General features: G+C 38.7%; 1 protein-coding gene across 6 annotated transcripts in view; it reads left to right on the top strand.

The window, feature by feature from the left end:
* The window catches only part of HERC4 (HECT and RLD domain containing E3 ubiquitin protein ligase 4), a 159303-nt gene that overhangs the window by 78007 nt on the left and 63272 nt on the right, over positions 1-18024 (top strand). For all 6 annotated transcript variants that reach the window (XM_058436290.1, XM_032138389.2, XM_032138404.2 and 3 more), the window contains 6 exons: positions 2179-2255; positions 2537-2661; positions 3669-3728; positions 3852-3963; positions 4467-4656; positions 6027-6199. In XM_058436290.1, the coding sequence (XP_058292273.1) occupies positions 2179-2255; positions 2537-2661; positions 3669-3728; positions 3852-3963; positions 4467-4656; positions 6027-6199 (737 nt within the window). The remainder of the gene's footprint in view (positions 1-2178; positions 2256-2536; positions 2662-3668; positions 3729-3851; positions 3964-4466; positions 4657-6026; positions 6200-18024) is intronic.

Genomic DNA, 18024 nt, shown 5'->3' with positions numbered 1-18024 from the left:
GGAGGTTGTGGTGAACCAAGATCATGCCACTGCACTCCAGCCTGGGCAACAAGAGTGAAACTCCGTCTCAAAAAATAAATAGGCCGGGCGTGGTGGCTCACGCCTGTAATTCCAGCACTTTGGGAGGTCGAGGTGGGCAGATCACGAGTTCAGGAGATCGAGACCATCCTGGCTAACATGGTGAAACCCCATCTCTACTAAAAATACAAAAAGTTAGCCGGGCGTGGTGGCAGGTGCCTGTAGTCCCAGCTACTCGGGAGGCTGAGGCAGGAGAATGGCGTGAACCCGGGAGGCGCAGCTTGCAGTGAGCCAAGATTGCGCCACTGCACTCCAGCCTGGGTGACAGAGCAAGACTCCATCTCAAAAAAAATAAAAATAAAAATAAATAAATAAATAAATAAAAAGAAATAAATAAAAATTAAAAAGGGAAATTAAGGAAACTTAACTTTTGGTACCTAACTCATAGCCTCCAGAAACCCATTCATGTACTGTAGATTAGTCAACCATCTTGTAGGGAATTGTTTATATAGAGGGCACAATCACATTTTAAGAGTAAATAAATAACATCCTGCTAAATCTTTTGAGGAAATGAGCAATTCCATATAGATTTGTGAGAATTATTTAGAAAGAAGATTTTAGGTTGAATAATTGGCTTATTTAATAAAGATGTACCCATTTATTCTATTCTTAAAAGTTGTTTTTGGCCTTCGGGTATTCTTGTGACTTACGGAAAATTTGATAGTAATTATCAAATTATTGTTCTAAACTGAAGCTCATTTTTGATATAACCTAGATAACAATTGTATATTTGTATGGACAGGTATTTACTGATTTCTTTTACAAATAAAACATTGTGCTTGCTTGTAGGGAATAATCAAGGAAATTAACATGTGGTCCTTTCCTTGAAAAGAATGGATAATTCTATAGCAGCCATGGTCACAAATAATACAAGGTGAAGAATTAGTCAACTAAGGGATGGGAGTAGGATAACAGGGATAGACTATGTACTAGCCCAGCAATATTTTTGGTAATAGATACTCTTTCCAGTTTGGGGAGCAGAAGAAAAGAAAAAGGAGGAGGCCTGGAATATCTTTTTCAAAAGAAACTTTGTTGCCCTTTCTTTATTCCTAATAAATTTGCTTATTAATGTATTCACTTTGGGGCCTAATTTGGTTTTTACTGACAAATAGCTGCCAACAAAGAGCTGTATATATTATCTTGTACACCTATATTGAAAAAAAAGTAGTTTTGCATTACAAAATATTTACTCCAGAAGTTTTAATTTTTGTTTGCTGTTTCTTTTTAAGAATAATTTTTTTTTTTTTTTTAAGTGATGGGTCTTGCTATGTTGCTTGCTGGAGTGCAGTGGCTAGTCACAGATGCAGTCATAGCATACTGCAGCTTTGAACTGGGCTCAAGCCATCCTCCTGCCTCACCCTCCCAAGTAGCTGGGACTACAGACACGTGCCACTGTAGCCCAGTTCAATAATGAATACTTTTTTTTTTTTTTTTTTTTGAGATGGAGTGTTACTCTCTGGCCCAGGCTGGAGTGCAGTGGGGGTGATCTTGGCTCACTGCAACCTCCACCTCCTGGGTTCAAGCGATTCTCCTGTCTCAGCCTCCCAAGTAGCTGGGATTACAGGCACACACCACCATGCCTGGCTAATTTTTGTATTTTTAGTAGAGATGGGGTTTCACTATATTGGCCAGGCTGGCCTCAAACTCCTGACCTCAAATGATCCTCCCACCTCAGCCTCCCAAAGTGCTGGGATTACAGGCGTGAGCCACTGTGCCTCGCCAAGAATAAATACTCTTAATTTTTATTTCCTTCTATCTATCTTTTGTAGCTTTTGTTCTATTTTTTTAATCATCTTTGGTTTAAACTGAAATATGCTGAGATGCAGATTAGGAAAAGCTTTTTTTTTCTTGGTGCAGGCAGAAGAAAGGCTTGTAAACTTCACCAAATGCTGCTTATGCTTGTGGGATCGTTTAATGTTCATCATTTGGTCAGTCTCATCCCCATAGCAGTCAGAATATTTCAAGTCACTTTATACCATGAAGTCCATGAATGGGAGGCCTTATTAAATAAGATGATTATGTGAAAATCTAATGGCATATTGATGCTCTGAAATATGTTATATAAATCTTGGCTTTTAATTTTTTACATTTTTATTACAGATTCTGAAGAATATTTCTGTGTAAAAAGAATTTTCTCAGGGGGAGATCAAAGCTTTTCACATTACTCTAGTCCCCAGGTAATAATATGGTCATGTAAATAATTAAATAGCTCCAAAAATTTTGACAAATTTTAAAAACCCATTATTAATGTTCTTTATATGTTACAAAGTAATTGCCTTAGTTTTTTTCCCCTCGAGTCTACAGAATAAGTTTTTTCTGATCTATTTGATAGGTTTTTGTTTCAGGTGTTCAGTAGAGATTTAATTCTGTTTAAAAAACAAATATATAGTGGGAATTTCTTGGTTTTGAGTTATATATAATATCTCTTCCCTCTGACTAATCTTATTTGAAAATTTAGAACTGTGGGCCACCAGATGACTTCAGATGTCCCGATCCTACAAAGCAGATCTGGACAGTGAATGAAGCTCTAATTCAGAAATGGCTGAGCTATCCTTCTGGAAGGTTTCCTGTGGAGATAGCCAAGTAAGAAAAGCATTTTGGGCCAGGCACAGTGGCTCATGCCTGTAATCCCAGCACTTTGGGAGGCTGAGGCAGGCAGATTGCCTGAGCCCAGGAATTGGAGACCAGCTTGGGCAACATGGCAAAACCCTGTCTCTACAAAAAAATACAATTAGCTGGGCATAGTGGTGCACACCTGTGGTCTCAGCTACTTGGGCGGCTGAGGTGGGAGGATCAGCTGAGCCCACGAGGTCGAGGCTGCGGTGAGCTGAGATTAACACCATTGCACTGTAGCCTGGGCAACAAAGTGAGAACTTGTCTCCAAAAAAAATCCATGGATATTTTTGAAGATCTTAATTAAATATGTATAAGTTGTAGTTCTTTCATGTGCATAGAGATATGTTAAATGATAACAAAATATTTAATGTAGCCATTTTAGGATTAGCCTTGAAATGTGTTCCTTCTGGTTTCATAATGGTCACTATCTTAACTTTTATACTTTCTGGAAGACTTGAATATTATTTCTTTCTTGAATATTTTGTTAACTTGCCTAGTAGCACTTAAGATGTTACTTGTTTTTTGTTGGTATTTGGGATGATGGGTTGTATTTGAAAAGCTGTTTTGTTTCTCTAGCTTGTTTTCCAAAACTATAATTTTTCTGAAAATCCCAAAGGCATCCCAGATTAGGCTCACTGCCAATATAAAATGTTTAAAATTTTTTTAAATTAAAAAACTTTTTACATGAACATAGACACCTAATTTTTAAAATTCCATGTTTTAAAGCAGGTAACATTTGATAAATGGATGAAAGTAATATTTGAGAAAGTCTAGAATAAACAGTAATACCTTTATCAAGTATTATTTTATCACTTTAGCAATTTATGTAATTCTGATTCATCTAATTGGGTGTTAGAGGAGTGCGCTGTAGCATTAAATATTAGATTAATTATTCATTTTAATTCTTTTTTAAGAAAGGGTAAACAATTAAATTTCTAATTCTGTGATTAAAAAAACTTTTTTAAATTTTTTAGTGAGATAGATGGAACGTTTTCTTCCTCTGGTTGCCTAAATGGAAGTTTTTTAGCTGTTAGGTAAGTGGCAATTCTTTAATATGCTGAAATTTTCAAATTTATTGTCTTAAATAATATATCAAATTAAAAAATGAAATACTTTTAAATTTTTATTCTATTTTTTTTTTTCTTTTCTGTTTTTAGCAATGATGATCACTATAGAACAGGTACCAGATTTTCAGGGGTTGATATGAATGCTGCTAGGCTTTTATTCCACAAACTTATACAACCTGATCATCCGCAGATATCTCAGCAGGTCTGTTTTTAAAGTGTTATATTTACAGTATTATCTGTTGATTTTGTTTTGTTTTGTTTTATGTTATACGTTTATAGCCTAATTTACTTTGCAGTTTCACAGACTCTTATGATGTGCTTTTAAAATAAGATTTTATTTTAAAGCATTTGTAATTTAGCTGTCAAAGATCTATAAATCTTTTCAGATGTTTGAAGCAGACCCTGAATTACTTAACATTACCATGTTGCTTAAGTTTGTGTATAGTTATAGAGGTAGAGAGTTTAAATTGAGACTTGTACATGTGATTTTTTAAATTCTCCAAGCAATGCTTAGGCATTAATTTTCACTGTGCTCCAAAGTATATTCGTTGTAAGACATTGTCTTTTTTTCTTCTTCACCATTTCATGTTTGCTGTAGTGCAAAATTTTCCTTTTCTTTCTTTTCTTCCTGCCTTCCTTTTTTTTTTTTCTTTGAAAGTGTATTCATTTTAAATGAAGTAGGTTTTACTTTTTGTCAAAATATAGGTGGCAGCTAGTTTGGAAAAGAATCTTATTCCTAAACTGACTAGCTCCTTACCTGATGTTGAAGCATTGAGGTTTTATCTTACTCTACCAGAATGTCCCCTGATGAGTGATTCCAACAATTTCACAACAATAGCAATTCCCTTTGGTACAGCTCTTGTGAACCTAGAAAAGGCACCACTGAAAGTACTTGGTAAGAATTCTAATATTTTTTCTTTTGAAACCTTTTCTCTTTAAATGAAAATGCTCATAAGTTCTTTTGCCATTTGCAGTTCTGCTGCCCTGCTTATTTGACACTGTCATAGGGAGAAATGAACCTGTTCCTTTTCTTGCTTTTGTCTAGTCTTTTGATTCTAGTTGTTGGAGTTGTTGAAAGAAAAACATGTTAGATATAGAAGTTTAATTAAACATAATAGCAGAGACAGTATTAGGAAAGTTAAAAACTGTTACCCATATTCCTTTCCCTCATCGCCTTTAGTATTATCTTGCTATTAAAGAAGTAAAGGAGGAGAAACGATTAAAACTAAACAAACATGGGCTTTAAATCTTCTTGGAACCCTGATATAAGCCCTTTATCTTGTGTTTCCTTCACTTGCTAATTTCATGATATTTGATTTTATTTTTCTGCCTATAGACTAGGTTTTATTGCTTATCTGATCTTGCACTTCTATCTCTTACCGTTCTGGTTTTTTGGCCTAAAGTTTTCTCACTTTAATTTTTCTAATTGTCTAGATTTTATTTCTATCTCCTGGCCTTTATACTTTTTTTTGCTACATTTAACCCAGTGCTTTTCTTTCTAATGGTATTTGTTAGATATGTGGAGCTGAGATATATAGAAGTAATATCAGTACAAGAACTTTAAGGCTGAGGGTAAATGGAGGAAGCAACAAGCAAGGGGTAGAATATGGGAATCTGAGGGAAAAAGAGTCAAGCAGGGACTGAAAAGAGTATTGCTTTCCTGTTGTCAGAAGTTTTTGTATTCTTTCTGCCTGCTTCATAGGATTGAAGTGTTTGTACTTAGTAACTACAAATAGTGAATGTGGGGAAGGACCCATATGTTACACTTTACATTGTTCAGATTCTGTATTTGATCTTCAGGAGTACCTTGCATTTTAAAGGTAGTGGTTCACAATATTTCAACCATATATTAAATTGAAGGATAAAACTTAGAAAGATTCTTTAGTATTAGAGCAATACAATTTAAAGGATGTTTTGTTTAAAAATTGAAATTGTAATTTTCAAAACATTTTTTTAAAAACTGGTTTTAGTATTAGGTATAGTGGTGAGTTTTTAATATAACTTAGGAAACCAAGAATATAAATTCAACAAGACTTTCACACTTTATTTTTGCTTTTGAGAGCTTTTAGGACAATATTGTTTAACTTGGTTGGGGGGAGGTTTATAAACCTTAGAAATATTACATAAGATATTGTGTTATATGCATCTTTCTGGGGTTTTCTAAGGGCTAACAACTACTGCTTCAGAAAAAAAGTCAGTATGATTTTGAAAATTGTGATTTTTTAAAAAATTCATTTTATTTGCATGTTCACTTTTTAATAACAGAAAATTGGTGGTCAGTACTTGAACCTCCACTATTCCTCAAGATAGTAGAACTTTTTAAGGAAGTTGTGGTACGTCTTTTGAAACTCTACAAGATCGGTATTCCCCCTTCTGAAAGAAGAATTTTCAACAGTTTTCTTCATACTGCATTAAAGGTTTTAGAAATACTACATAGGGTATGTCCAATCGTTCCTTTATTTTCCTCTTTCCCAATTCCTATTAACAGATTGATAATGTTCATTTTAACATTAATCTATTAAAGATTTAGATTGGCAAAAACAATGCATATTATAGAAATTTGGAAAAGTTATCTATACTTTCTCTTAAAAGAAGTAATAAACCTGTCCTTTGGAGCTCTGGTCTTACCTGACTTTGTTAGGCATGTATGGATAACTTATCCATAGTTGGGCAGAACAATAACATACTAATGAGTTAGAATTCTCCTTGTATTTCCTTATGAAGAATATAATTTGTTAGTTTGCATTATATGGTTTTTGTTAGCTATAAGTGGTTATCTTATGAAAGAGATTGGGTCCTAGTTGTAATTATGAACATTTAAACTTGTGTTCTTTGGCTATAGATACTAATGGCCTCAAAGTAGAACATTTCATTTGAAACAAATGACTAATTTAAAATTGGAACCATATGTAATTCATTAATTTGCCTATTGTTCTTCCCTGCCCTTCTTCCCAGTGTAACAAATAGTACCCTTTACACTTGTAGCAGTTCAAAGTTATATGAAGAAGTAGACTCTGAGCTGTTTCATTAAGGATGGATTTTCATCCCTGACAGTTGGTAGGTATATCTCTGTTATGCCATTTGGTTTTCTCAAGTTGCTATTTAGATGAGACATGACCTAAGGGAGAAGCATATGTTTCTAACCTATGAAATGACTAAAAAACCCACATGAACCTTTAATCTTTAGTTTCTTCTCCTTAACAGCTTCTTTGCATTTTCAGACCCTCTTGCCTAGTGCTAAGGTAAATAATAAAGGGATAAAGGAGATAATCCATCTGTTCTTTGTCTAAGAACGAACCTTTACCGGCCATTTATTTTCCTATTTTAGTGAAGCTCCTGGGTATTTTTCTCAACTACTTAACTTTCTGGACTTACTTTTTTCTTTGGTATTTAGTATGTCCAAGATTCCTAGAAAAACAGCTCATTTCTCTTCATTTTGATTGACAAAATCATAGCCATGTATTTCCTAGGGAAACAGGTCATTCTTATGTTTGCCTTTACCCAGAACAGGGCTTTCTTTTAGCATATCAGGGTCCAGGTCTGCAGTAAACAGTTATTAAGAAGATTCTCTAATTTCATGAGATGGGTCTCTACCTTTCTGTGTACGGTTTGCCGAGGATTCAAGAGATTAATTAGATTGTTTTCTCTGGACTTCGTCCTGCTACTTTGGGGAACAATCCCTTTTCAGCTGGACCCTATTACCAAATAATTACTCATTCTGTGCTTTCATTATCTGCTTATCTTTATTCCCCCCTTTAAAAAGTACTTTTTTTCCTTAGCTGTGTCTTTTACCTCGAGAAAATGGAAGGGGCAGAGAAGGGAGGAAATTGAACATTTTTTCTTTCAAACTGTAGGCAGGACTTAAGCAAGTAAGTTAAATTACCTGCCTAGCTCAGTAACTTCAGTCTCAGCTGAGGAAGAACTTCATAGAGTTTCATCTTCAGAGACCTTTTTGATGGACTCATTCTAAATACTAGAATCTTCACATCTTGATAGTTGAAGGGGAAGGGAAAATAACATTTATTGCTTGCTAACCACTAGAACCTCCTTTGTCTGTAGTTCATGTGAATACTCTTTAGATACATTTAACTTTAAAACCCTATATAGTCGGTATTTTGCTCCTTTTTATAGACTGGAAAAATGAATGTCCACATTTATATCAGCAGATATAGTAGTATAATCTGTTTAGAAGGGGGTTTGATTTTATTTTATGCCCCTAGATCTAGAAGTTCATATTCTAGATCACATATAGTATTATGTTATAGGCGCTGGACTAGGAATCAAAAAGACCATATTTCTAACCCCTCTATGTTGCTTCCTACCACTGTGATTTTGAAGAAGTCTTTTTCTTTATCCCATATGCAAATGAAGAATTATCTATAAGGATTGAAATACCAGCCCTGATAGTTTTCCAAGATTTATGTATTGTTTAAATTATACAATATGAGCTGGGCATGATGGCTCACGCCTGTAATCCTAGCACTTTGGGTGGTGAGGCGAGCGGATCACTTGAGGTCAGGAGTTCGAGACCAACCTGGCCAACATGGTGAAACCCCATCTCTACTAAAAATACAAAAAAAAATTAGCTGGGTATGGTGGTGCATGCTTGTAATTCCAACTGCCCAGGAGGCTGAGGCAAGAGAATCGCTTGAACCCAGGAGGCAGAGGTTGCAGTGAGCTGAGATCATACCACTGCCCTCCAACCTGGGCGAAAGAGTGAGACTCCGTCTCAAAAAAATAAATAATACAATATATGTAAGTTATTATATATTCATAAGACGGTGATTTTGTTACCACCACCACCTGAATGGAAAACCACTACTTTTGACTTGAAGAAATTATTGGGTTATGAGGAAACTGGGTTCTTGTTTGCAGTAGTTACATAGTCAAAAGCAGGATGATACTGGTATGACTTTCTTAAACATCTCTTTTTGGGAGGCTTTAGAACAGTGAATTATCTTTCTTCTATGCCTTAGAGGAAACTTTGCTTCATCCTACTCTGCCATAAATAGGTATCTGTGGATATGAACTATGAGGGACGATTTATTTGTATCATTCAAGAAACCTATTACTATCAAAACTTGTTTATTCAAAGACACCTTGTATCTGACAGCTGCCTGTATTCCGTCCCTCTGCTCTATGGTTAAGAATTAAGGGGAATTTCCTCAGTTTTCTTCTTTCTCTAACCCTGGAGGATGATTATGAACTAGAGAACTGGACTTTGTGTTCCCTATTCATTTCAGGATTTATGGATGCGCTTGTTCCTCCCATGTGTCATGTCCTTTGGAAAGTTTTTGAATTAAAAATCGTTTTCAGTGCTCCAAATGGCATCATAAGAAAATACCTTTGGTACCTGCTGTCAGGAATGGATGTATTATCAGCTAAATGAGTTTACTGGCAAATAATTGGGTTATTTAGTAGTTTCCGAGTTCCATTATAGACATGCTGGTATGCCAAAAGAGAAGCCTTACTTGATCTGTCTAGCCTAGTTGCTACATATTTGTGCTGATCTAAATCAGTGATTTTCAAACTATTTTATGCAGAACCCTTAAATAAAACCAAACAGATAAAACATACTCACCATAACCACCCTTGAACTGAGGTTTTTAAGCAAGAATACTAAACTTTAATTAAAATGTGAAATAAAAGTGTTATAATCAAACTTATATAGGTTTTATTTTGTACATTTAGGCAATAATCCTAAACATATAAGTTGTTTTGAACTTCTACCATGTGACTTCTTTTTAAAATTCATTTTGCAAATATTGAGTGCCTACTATGTGCTTATTATTATATTAGATATTAGTGATGTAGTGATAAAGAAAAGACATGATTTCTGCCCTTGTTGAGCTTACAGTGTTGAGAGATTGTCTAAACTTTTTGGTCTTTATGTTACAGCATGGTAAGTACTAGATTAGGGAAAATGCAGAGTGCTATGAGAACACTTGGGAGGGCATGTGACTATGAAGGACTAAGGAAGACTTCCTGGAGAAAATGATGGCTGATTGAACCTTATCTACCATGCAAATATGTTATTTTTATTCTAACATTAACATTTCTTTTCAAAAACGTATATATCATATCAGCAAGATATACAAACTGCAAACATTGGTTGCATTTCTTTAATCTTTTTTAATTCTTAATTTTTGTGAGTACATAGTAGGTATATCTTTATGGGGTACATGAGATGTGCTATCAAATACTAGGTTTGGCCGGGTGCGGTGGTTCATGCCAGTAATGTAACCCCAGCACTTTGAGAGGCTGAGGTCGGTGGATCACTTGAGGTCAGGAGTTCAAGACCAGCCTGGCCAACATGGCGAAAGCCCATCTCTACTAAAAATTACAAAAATTAGTTGAGCATGGTGGCACGTGTCTGTAATATCAACTCTTCAGAAGGCTGAGGCAGGAGAATTGCTTGAACCCAGGAGGTGGAGGTTGCAGTGAGTCGAAATCGTGCCATTTTACTCCAGCCTGGGCAACAAAGTGAGACTGTCTCAAAAAAAGAAAAGCCTAGGTTTTACTCATTTTTTAAAAATATTTTTATTTTTATCTATTAGCCATCCCAACCTCACCCATGCCCCTGCCTCCCCACTACCCTTCCCAGCTTCTGGTAACCATTCTTCTACTCTGTGTCTCCATTATATAAATTGTTTTGATTTTTAGATCCTACAAATAAGTGAGAACATGCGATATTTGTCTCTGTGCCTGGCATATTTCACTTAAATAATGTCCTCCAGTTTTGTCCATATTGTTGCACATGACACAGGAATGTCATTCTTTTTTTTTTTTTTTGAGATGGAGTCTTGCTCTGTCACCCAGGGTGGAGTACAGTGGCGTGATCTCGGCTCACTGCAGCCTCCACCTCTCAGGTTCAAGCAATTGTCTGCCTCAGCCTCCTGAGTAGCTGGGACTACAGGCATCTGCCACCACAACTGGCTAATTTTTTGTATTTTTAGTAGAGATGGGGTTTCACCACGTTGGCCAGGCTGGTCTCGAACTCCTGGCCTTAAATGATCCACCTGCCTTAGCCTCCCAAAGTGTTGGGATTACGGGCATGAGCCGCCAAGCCTGGCCAGAATAGTACTCCATTGTGTATAAATACCACATTTTCTGTATTCGTTCATTTTTTTTTTTTTTTCTGAGATGGAATCTCGCTCTGTTGCCAGGCTGGAGTGCAGTGGCACAATCTCGGCTCACTGCAACCTCTGTCTCCTGGGTTCAAGCGATTCTGCTGCTTCAGCCTCCTGAGTAGCTGGGATTGCAGGCATACACCACCACGCCTAGTTAATTTTTGTTTTAGACGTCGTTGTCTGCTAAGAGACGGAGTCTTGCTCTGTTGCCCAGGCTGGAGTGCAGTGGCGCAATCTTGGCTCACTGCAAGCTCCACCTCCCGGGTTCACGCCATTCTCCTGCCTCAGCCTCCCGAGCAGCTGGGACCACAGGCGCCCGCCACCACGCCTGGCTAATTTTTTTTATTTTTTATTTTTAGTAGAGACGGGGTTTCACCATGTTAGCCAGGATGGTCTCTATCTCCTGACCTCGTGATCCGCCCACCTCAGCATCCCAAAGTGCTGGGATTACAGGCACGAGCCACTGTGCCCGGCCGTATTCATTCACCTATTGATGGACACTTAGATTGCTTCCAAATCTTGGCAATTGTGAACAATGTAGCAGTAAACCTGGTAGTGCAAATATCTGTATGATATACTGCTTTCCTTTCTTTTGGGTAGCTCCTCAGCAGTGGGATTGCTAGATCATGTGGTAGCTCTATTGTTAGTTTTTTGAGGAAGCTCCAAATTGTTCTCCATAATGGTTGTACTAATTTACATTCTCACCAACAATGTAGGAAGGTTCCCTTTAGTCCACATCCTTGCCAGTTTTTGTTATTGCCTGTCTTTTGGATAAAAGCCATTTTAACTGGGGTGAGATATCTTACTGTAGTTTTGATTTGCATTTCACTGGTGTTTGGTGGTATTGAGCACGTTTCATATGCCCGTTTGGTTTTTTTTTTTTTTTTTTGCTCACTGCAACCTCCGCTTCCTGGGTTCAAGCAATTCTCCTGCCTCAGCCTCCCAAGTAACGGACTATAGGCCCACGCCACCATGCCCGGCTAATTTTTTGTATTTTAGTAGAGACGGGGTTTCACCATGTTGCCCAGGCTGGTCTCAAACTCCTAAGCTCAGGTGATCCACCCGCGTCAGCCTCCCAAAATGCTGGGATTACAGGCATGAGCCACCGCACCCTGCCGCCTGTTTGGTATTTTTATGTCTTCTTTTGAGGAATTTCTATTCAAGTTTTTTGCCCATTTTTTAAATTGGATTATTGCATTTTTTTCTATAGAATTGTTTCAGCTCCTTATATATTCTGGTTATTAATCCCTTGTCAGATGATTAGTTTGCAAATATTTTCTCCCATTCTGTTTGTTGACTGTTTCCTTTGCTGTGTAGAAGTTTTTTTAATTTAATGTAATCCCATTTGTCCACTTTTGCTTTGGTTGCATGTGCTTGTGGGGTATTACTCAAGAAATTTTTGCCCAGACCAATGTCCTGGAGAGTTTCCCCTAATGTTTTCTTATAGTGGTTTCATAGTTTGAGGTCTTAGATTTAAGTCATTAATCATTTTGATTTGATTTTTATATATAGTAAGAGATAGGGGTCTAGTTTGATTCTTCTTCATACAGATATCCAGTTTTCCCAGAGCCATTTATTGAAGAGACTGTCTTTTGTCCAGTGTTTGTTCTTGGTTCTTTTGTCAAAAATGAGTTCACTTTAGGTGTGTAGATTTGTTTCTAGGTTCTCTATTCTGTTCCATTGGTTTATGTGTCTGTTTTCATGCCAGTACCATGCTCTTTTGATTACTATACCGCTGCACTATAATTTGAAGTCAGGTAATATGATTCCTCCCAGTTTTGTTCTTTTTGCTTAAGATAGCTTTGACTATTCTGGGTCTTTTGTGGTTCTGTGTAAATTTTAGGCTTGTGTTTCCTATTTCTGTGATCAATGTCATTGGTATTTTGATAAGGATTGCAGTGAATCTGTAGATTGCTGTAGGTGGTATGGACATTTTAACAATACTGAACATGGAATATCTTCCATTTTTTGTGGCCTCTTCAATTTCTTTCATAGTTTTTCCTTTTTTCTTTTGAGACGGAGTTTCACTGTGTTGCCTAGGCTGGAGTAAGTACAGTGGCCTGATCTCGGCTCACTGCAACCTCCACCCCCCAGATTCAAGTGATTCTCATGTCTCAGCCTCCCAAGAAGCTGGGATTACAGGCCACGCCAGGCTATTTTTTGTATTTTAATAGAGACGGGGTTTCGTCATGCTGACTGGGCTGGTTTTGAACTCCTGGCCTCAAGTAATCCACCCGCCTTGGCCTCCCAAAGTGCTGGGATTACATGGCGTGAACCACCATGCCCAGCCTATTTCAGTTTTTTTGAATGGTTTAAGACTTGTTTTATGACGTAACATATGGTCTGTCTTTGAGAGTGATCCATGTGCTAAGGAGAACAATGTTTATTCTGCAGCCATTGGATGAAATGTTCTGTAAATATGTGTTTGGTCCATTTGGTCTGTAGTGCAGATTAAGTCTGATGTTTCTTTGTTGGTTTTCTGTCTGGTACATCTCTGTCCAGTGTCAAAAGTGGAGTGTTGAAGTCTCCAGCTATTACTGTACTGAGGTCTATTTCTCTCTTTAACTCTAATAATATTTGCTTTGTATGTCTAGGTGCTCCAGTGTTGGGTGCATGTATATTTACAATGATTATATCCTCTTGCTAATTTGACCGCTTTATCATTATATAGTGACCTTCTTTGTCTCTTCTTACACTTTTGTAATCTATTTTCTCTTATATGGTAGCTACTCCCGCCCTTTTGGTTAACACTGGCATGGGATATCTTTTTCCATCCCTTTATTTTGAGTCTGTGTGTCTTTATAAGTGAAGTGTGTTTCTTGTAGGCAACAGGTCATTTGGTCTTATTTTTCTAGTCATGCAGCTTTATGTCTTTTGATTCATGAGTTTAGTTCATTCACATCCAATGTTATTGATAAGTAAGGACATACTCCTGCTATTTTGTTACTCATTTTCTGGTTGTTTTGCAGTTTTCCTTCCTTTTTTTCTTGCTGTTTTGTTTTTAGTGAAGGTGATTTTCTCTGGTGATATGATTTAGTTTTTGCTTTTTATTTTTTGTGTATTCGTTGTATGCTTTTGGTTTCAGGTTACCATGAGGCTTGCAGATATTATCTTATAACCCATTATTTTAAACTGATAACAACTTAACACTGTTTGTATAAACAAATAAACAAAAAGAAGACTAATGAAAACTCTACACCTTAACTTTGTACTCCTGCTTTTTAACTTTTTGTTGTTTCTATTTATATCTTATACTCTGTTTTGAAAAGTTGTTGTAGTTGTTATTTTTGATTGGTTAATCATTTATAGTCTTTCTACTTAAGAGTAGTTTACACACCATAATTACAGTGTTGTAATATTGTGTTTTTCTGTGTACTATTGAGTTTTATACCTTTAGATGATTTGTTATTGCCCATTAACATTTTTTTCTTTCAGATTGAAGACCTTCATTTAGCATTTCTTGTTCCACAGGTCTAGTGTTGATAAAATTCCTCAGCTTTTGTTTGTCTAGGAAAGTATTTGTCTTTCAGGGTGGGGCACGGTGGCTCATGGCTATAATCCCAGCACTTTGGGAGACTGACGCGGGTGTATCACCTGAGGTCGGAAGTTCGAGACCAGCCTGACCAACATGGAGAAACCCCAGTCTCTACTAAAAATACAAAATTAGCCAGGCATGGTGGCACATGTCTGTAATCCCAGCTACTTGGGAGGCTGAGACAGGAGAATCATGCCAGTACCATGCTGTTTTGATGACTATCTGGAAGGCCAAGGTTGTGGTGAGCTGAGATCGCGCCATTGCACTCCAGCCTAGGCAACAAGAGCGAAACTCTATCTCAAAAAAAAGTATTTATCTTTCATGTTTGAAGGATATTTTCACTGGATAAGTTTTTCCTTCAATACCTTAAATATGTCATGCCATTCTCTCCTGGCCCGTAAAGTTTGCACTGAGAAGTCTGCTGCCAGCATATTGGCACACCATTGTATGTTATTTGTTTTTTTCTCAGACAGGTTTTTTTTTTTCTTTTTTCTTTTTTTTTTTTTGAGATGGAGTCTTGCTCTGTCGCCAGGCTGGAGTGCAGTGGCACTATCTCGGCTCACTGCAAGCTCCACCTCCCAGGTTCACGCCATTCTCCTGCCTCAGCCTCCCGAGTAGCTGGGACTACAGGTGCCTGCCACCACACCTGGCTAATTTTTTTGTATTTTTAGTAGAGACAAGGTTTCACCGTGTTAACCAGGATGGTCTCGATCTCCTGACCTCGTGATCCACCCACCTCAGCCTCCCAAAGTGCTGGGATTATAGGTGTGAGCCACTGCACCCAGTTCTTGTTTTTTTCTCTTTCTGTTTTCAGGATCCTTGGTTTATCATTGACCTTTGGAAGTTTGATTATTAAATGTCTTCAAAGAGTCTTATTTGGATTAAATCTGCTTGGTGTTCTACAGTCTTCTACTTGGATATTGATATCTTTTTCTATGTTTGGGAAGTTCTCTGTCATTATCTCTCTGAATAAATTTTCTGCCCCATCTCTTTCTCAATCTCCTCTTTAAGGCCAGTAACTTAGATTTGCCCTTTGGGTCTTTTTTCTAGATTCTGTAGGCATGCCTTATTGTTTTTTATTCTTTTTTCTTTTGTCTCCTCAGCTCACTAATTCTTTCTTCTGCTTGATCAATTCTCCTATTAAAGGACTCTGAGACATTCTTCGGTATGTCAGTTACATTTTTTCAGCTCCAGAATTATTGCTTCATTCTTTTAAATGATTTCAATCTCTTTGTTAAATTTATCTGGTAGAATTCTTTCTCTGTATTATCTTGAATTTCTTTGAGTTTCCTCAAAATAGTTATTTAGAATTCCCTGTCTGAAAGGTCATGTGTTTCTGTTTCTCCAAGATTTGTCTTTGGTGCCTTATTTTGTTCATTTGGTGAGGTCATGTTTTCCTGGATGGTCTTGATAACTTAACAGATGTCCCTCTCTGTTTGGGCATTAAAGAGTTACGTATTTATTATAGTCTTTGCAGTTTGGACTTGTGTGTATTCGTGCTTCTTGGAAAGGCTTTCCAGATATTCAGAAGGACTTGGATGTTGTCATTGCTTAGAAGCTGTATCTGCTTTAGTTGGCACCCCACACCCAGTAATGCTGTGGTTCTGGCAGACTCATAAAGGTACTGCCTTGATGGTCTTGTACAAGATCTGGAAGAATTCTCTGAATTACCAGGCAGAGACTCTTGTTCTTTCTCTTTCCTTACTTTTTCCAAAACAAACTTTGTCTGTTCTGAGGTACCTGGAGCTGGGGGTGGAGTGACACAAGCACCCCTGTGGCCATGCTACCACCAGTGGGACTAGACGGGATCAGACCTGAAGCCAGCATAGCACTGGGTCTCACCCAAGGCCTGCTATAACCACTTCCTGGCTACTGACTATCTTCACTCAAGGTGCTGGCGCTCTACAATCACCAGGTGGCAAAGCCAGCCTGGCCTGTGTCCTTCCCTTCAGGGCAGCTAGTTTCCCCAGGCCCTTGGTGATTCCAGAGGTGCTTTCTGGGAGCCAGGGTCTAGAGTGAAAAATCTTAGAAGTCTACTTGGTGTTCTGTTGTACTACAGCTGAGCTGGTTCTCAAACCACAAAATAGTCCTTACCACTCATCCCTCCCCTTTGCAAAGGCAGAGGAACACCCCGGACCTCCCCTTGGCCACTGTCACCAGGGGCCTGTGGGGAGTACTGCCAGAATACTGCCAGTGTTTCCTTGAGGCCCAAGGGGTTTTGTTGTTTGTTTGTGTTTGGAGACGGAGTCTCCTGTCGCCCAGGCTGGAGTGCAGTGACGCAATCTCAGCTCCTCCATCTCCTGGGTTCAAGTGATTCTCCTGCCTCAGCCTCCAGAGTAGCTGGGACTACAGGCCTGCACCACTATGCCTGGCTAATTTTTGTATTTTTAGTAGAGATGGAGTTTCACCATGTTGGCCAGGCTGGTCTCAAACTCCTGACCTCAAGGATCCGCCTGCCTTGGCCTCCCAAACTTGCTGGGAGTACAAGTGTGAGCCACCACGCCCAGCCCCAAGGGCTTTTTTGAGACAGGGTCTGGCTCTGTTGCCCAGGTTGGAGTGCAGTGGCACAATCTTGGCTCACTACACTCTCTACCTCCCAGGCTCAAGCAATCCTCCAACCTCAGCCTCCCAAGTAGCTGGGACTACAGGCATGTGACATTGTGCTGGCTAATTTTTGTATTTTTTGTGGAGACAGTGTTTCTTCATGTTGGCCAGGCTGGTCTTGAACTCCTGACCTCAAGTAATTTGCCAGCCTCGGCCTCCCAAAGTGCTGGGATTAGAGGCGTGAGCCACCATGCCTGGTCCTTAAAGGGCTCTTTAGTCAGCTTGTGGTGAGTGCTGCCTGGCATGGGACTTACCCTCTGGCCCAGCACAGGTCCAGAAATGCCATCTAAGAACTAAGTCCTGGAATTGGTTCATCCTCCTACGTCGGAGCTGGTACCTAAGGTACAAGACAGAGTCCCCTTTACTTTTCCTCCACTTTTCTCAAGCAGGAGTCTCGCCCCATAGCTTCCATGGTGGGGAATGTGCTGAGTCTCACCTGAAGCCAGGAAGTTTCAGGCTCACTCAAGGCCTTTGTACCTAGTACCTGGATATTGCTGCTGATTATTCAGGGCCCCAGGGGCTCTTCAGTTAACAGATGATGAAAGCTGTCAGGACTGGGTCTTTCTTTTCGAGACAGTGGGTTCCCTTCTGGCCCACTGTGTATCTAGAAATGTTGTTCAGGAGCTGCAGTCTGGAAAGCAGTCTTCACAACTTTGACTGGTGCCCTATCCAGCTGTGGCTGAGCTGGTATCCAAGATGCAAGACAAAGTTCTCCCCACTCTTCCCTCCGGTCTTCTCTCCACAAGTGGGAGGAAAAGATCTCTTTTGGAGCTACAAGCTGTGCAGCCTTGGGTTAAAGGAGGGGTAGTGCCAGCAGTCCCTAAACAGCCCCAGCTGGTGTCTCAGTAGGTCACATGCCTCCCCAGTTCACTGGCTGTGGACCCAGTTCTGCACTTGGACTCACCTAGTAGTTGCAGTCCTTGTGGCCTGCGCTATGTTTGAAGTTTATTGAGGGCCCCAGAGCACTTTAGCCCACCATGGTGAGGCTTGCAGG

This window comes from Hylobates moloch, unplaced genomic scaffold (assembly GCF_009828535.3).
Source record: "Hylobates moloch isolate HMO894 unplaced genomic scaffold, HMol_V3 SCAFFOLD_3, whole genome shotgun sequence".
NCBI classification, from domain to species: Eukaryota; Metazoa; Chordata; class Mammalia; order Primates; family Hylobatidae; genus Hylobates; species Hylobates moloch.
Note: the sequence above shows the minus strand (reverse complement) of the source record. Positions and strands in the feature narration are given on the sequence as shown.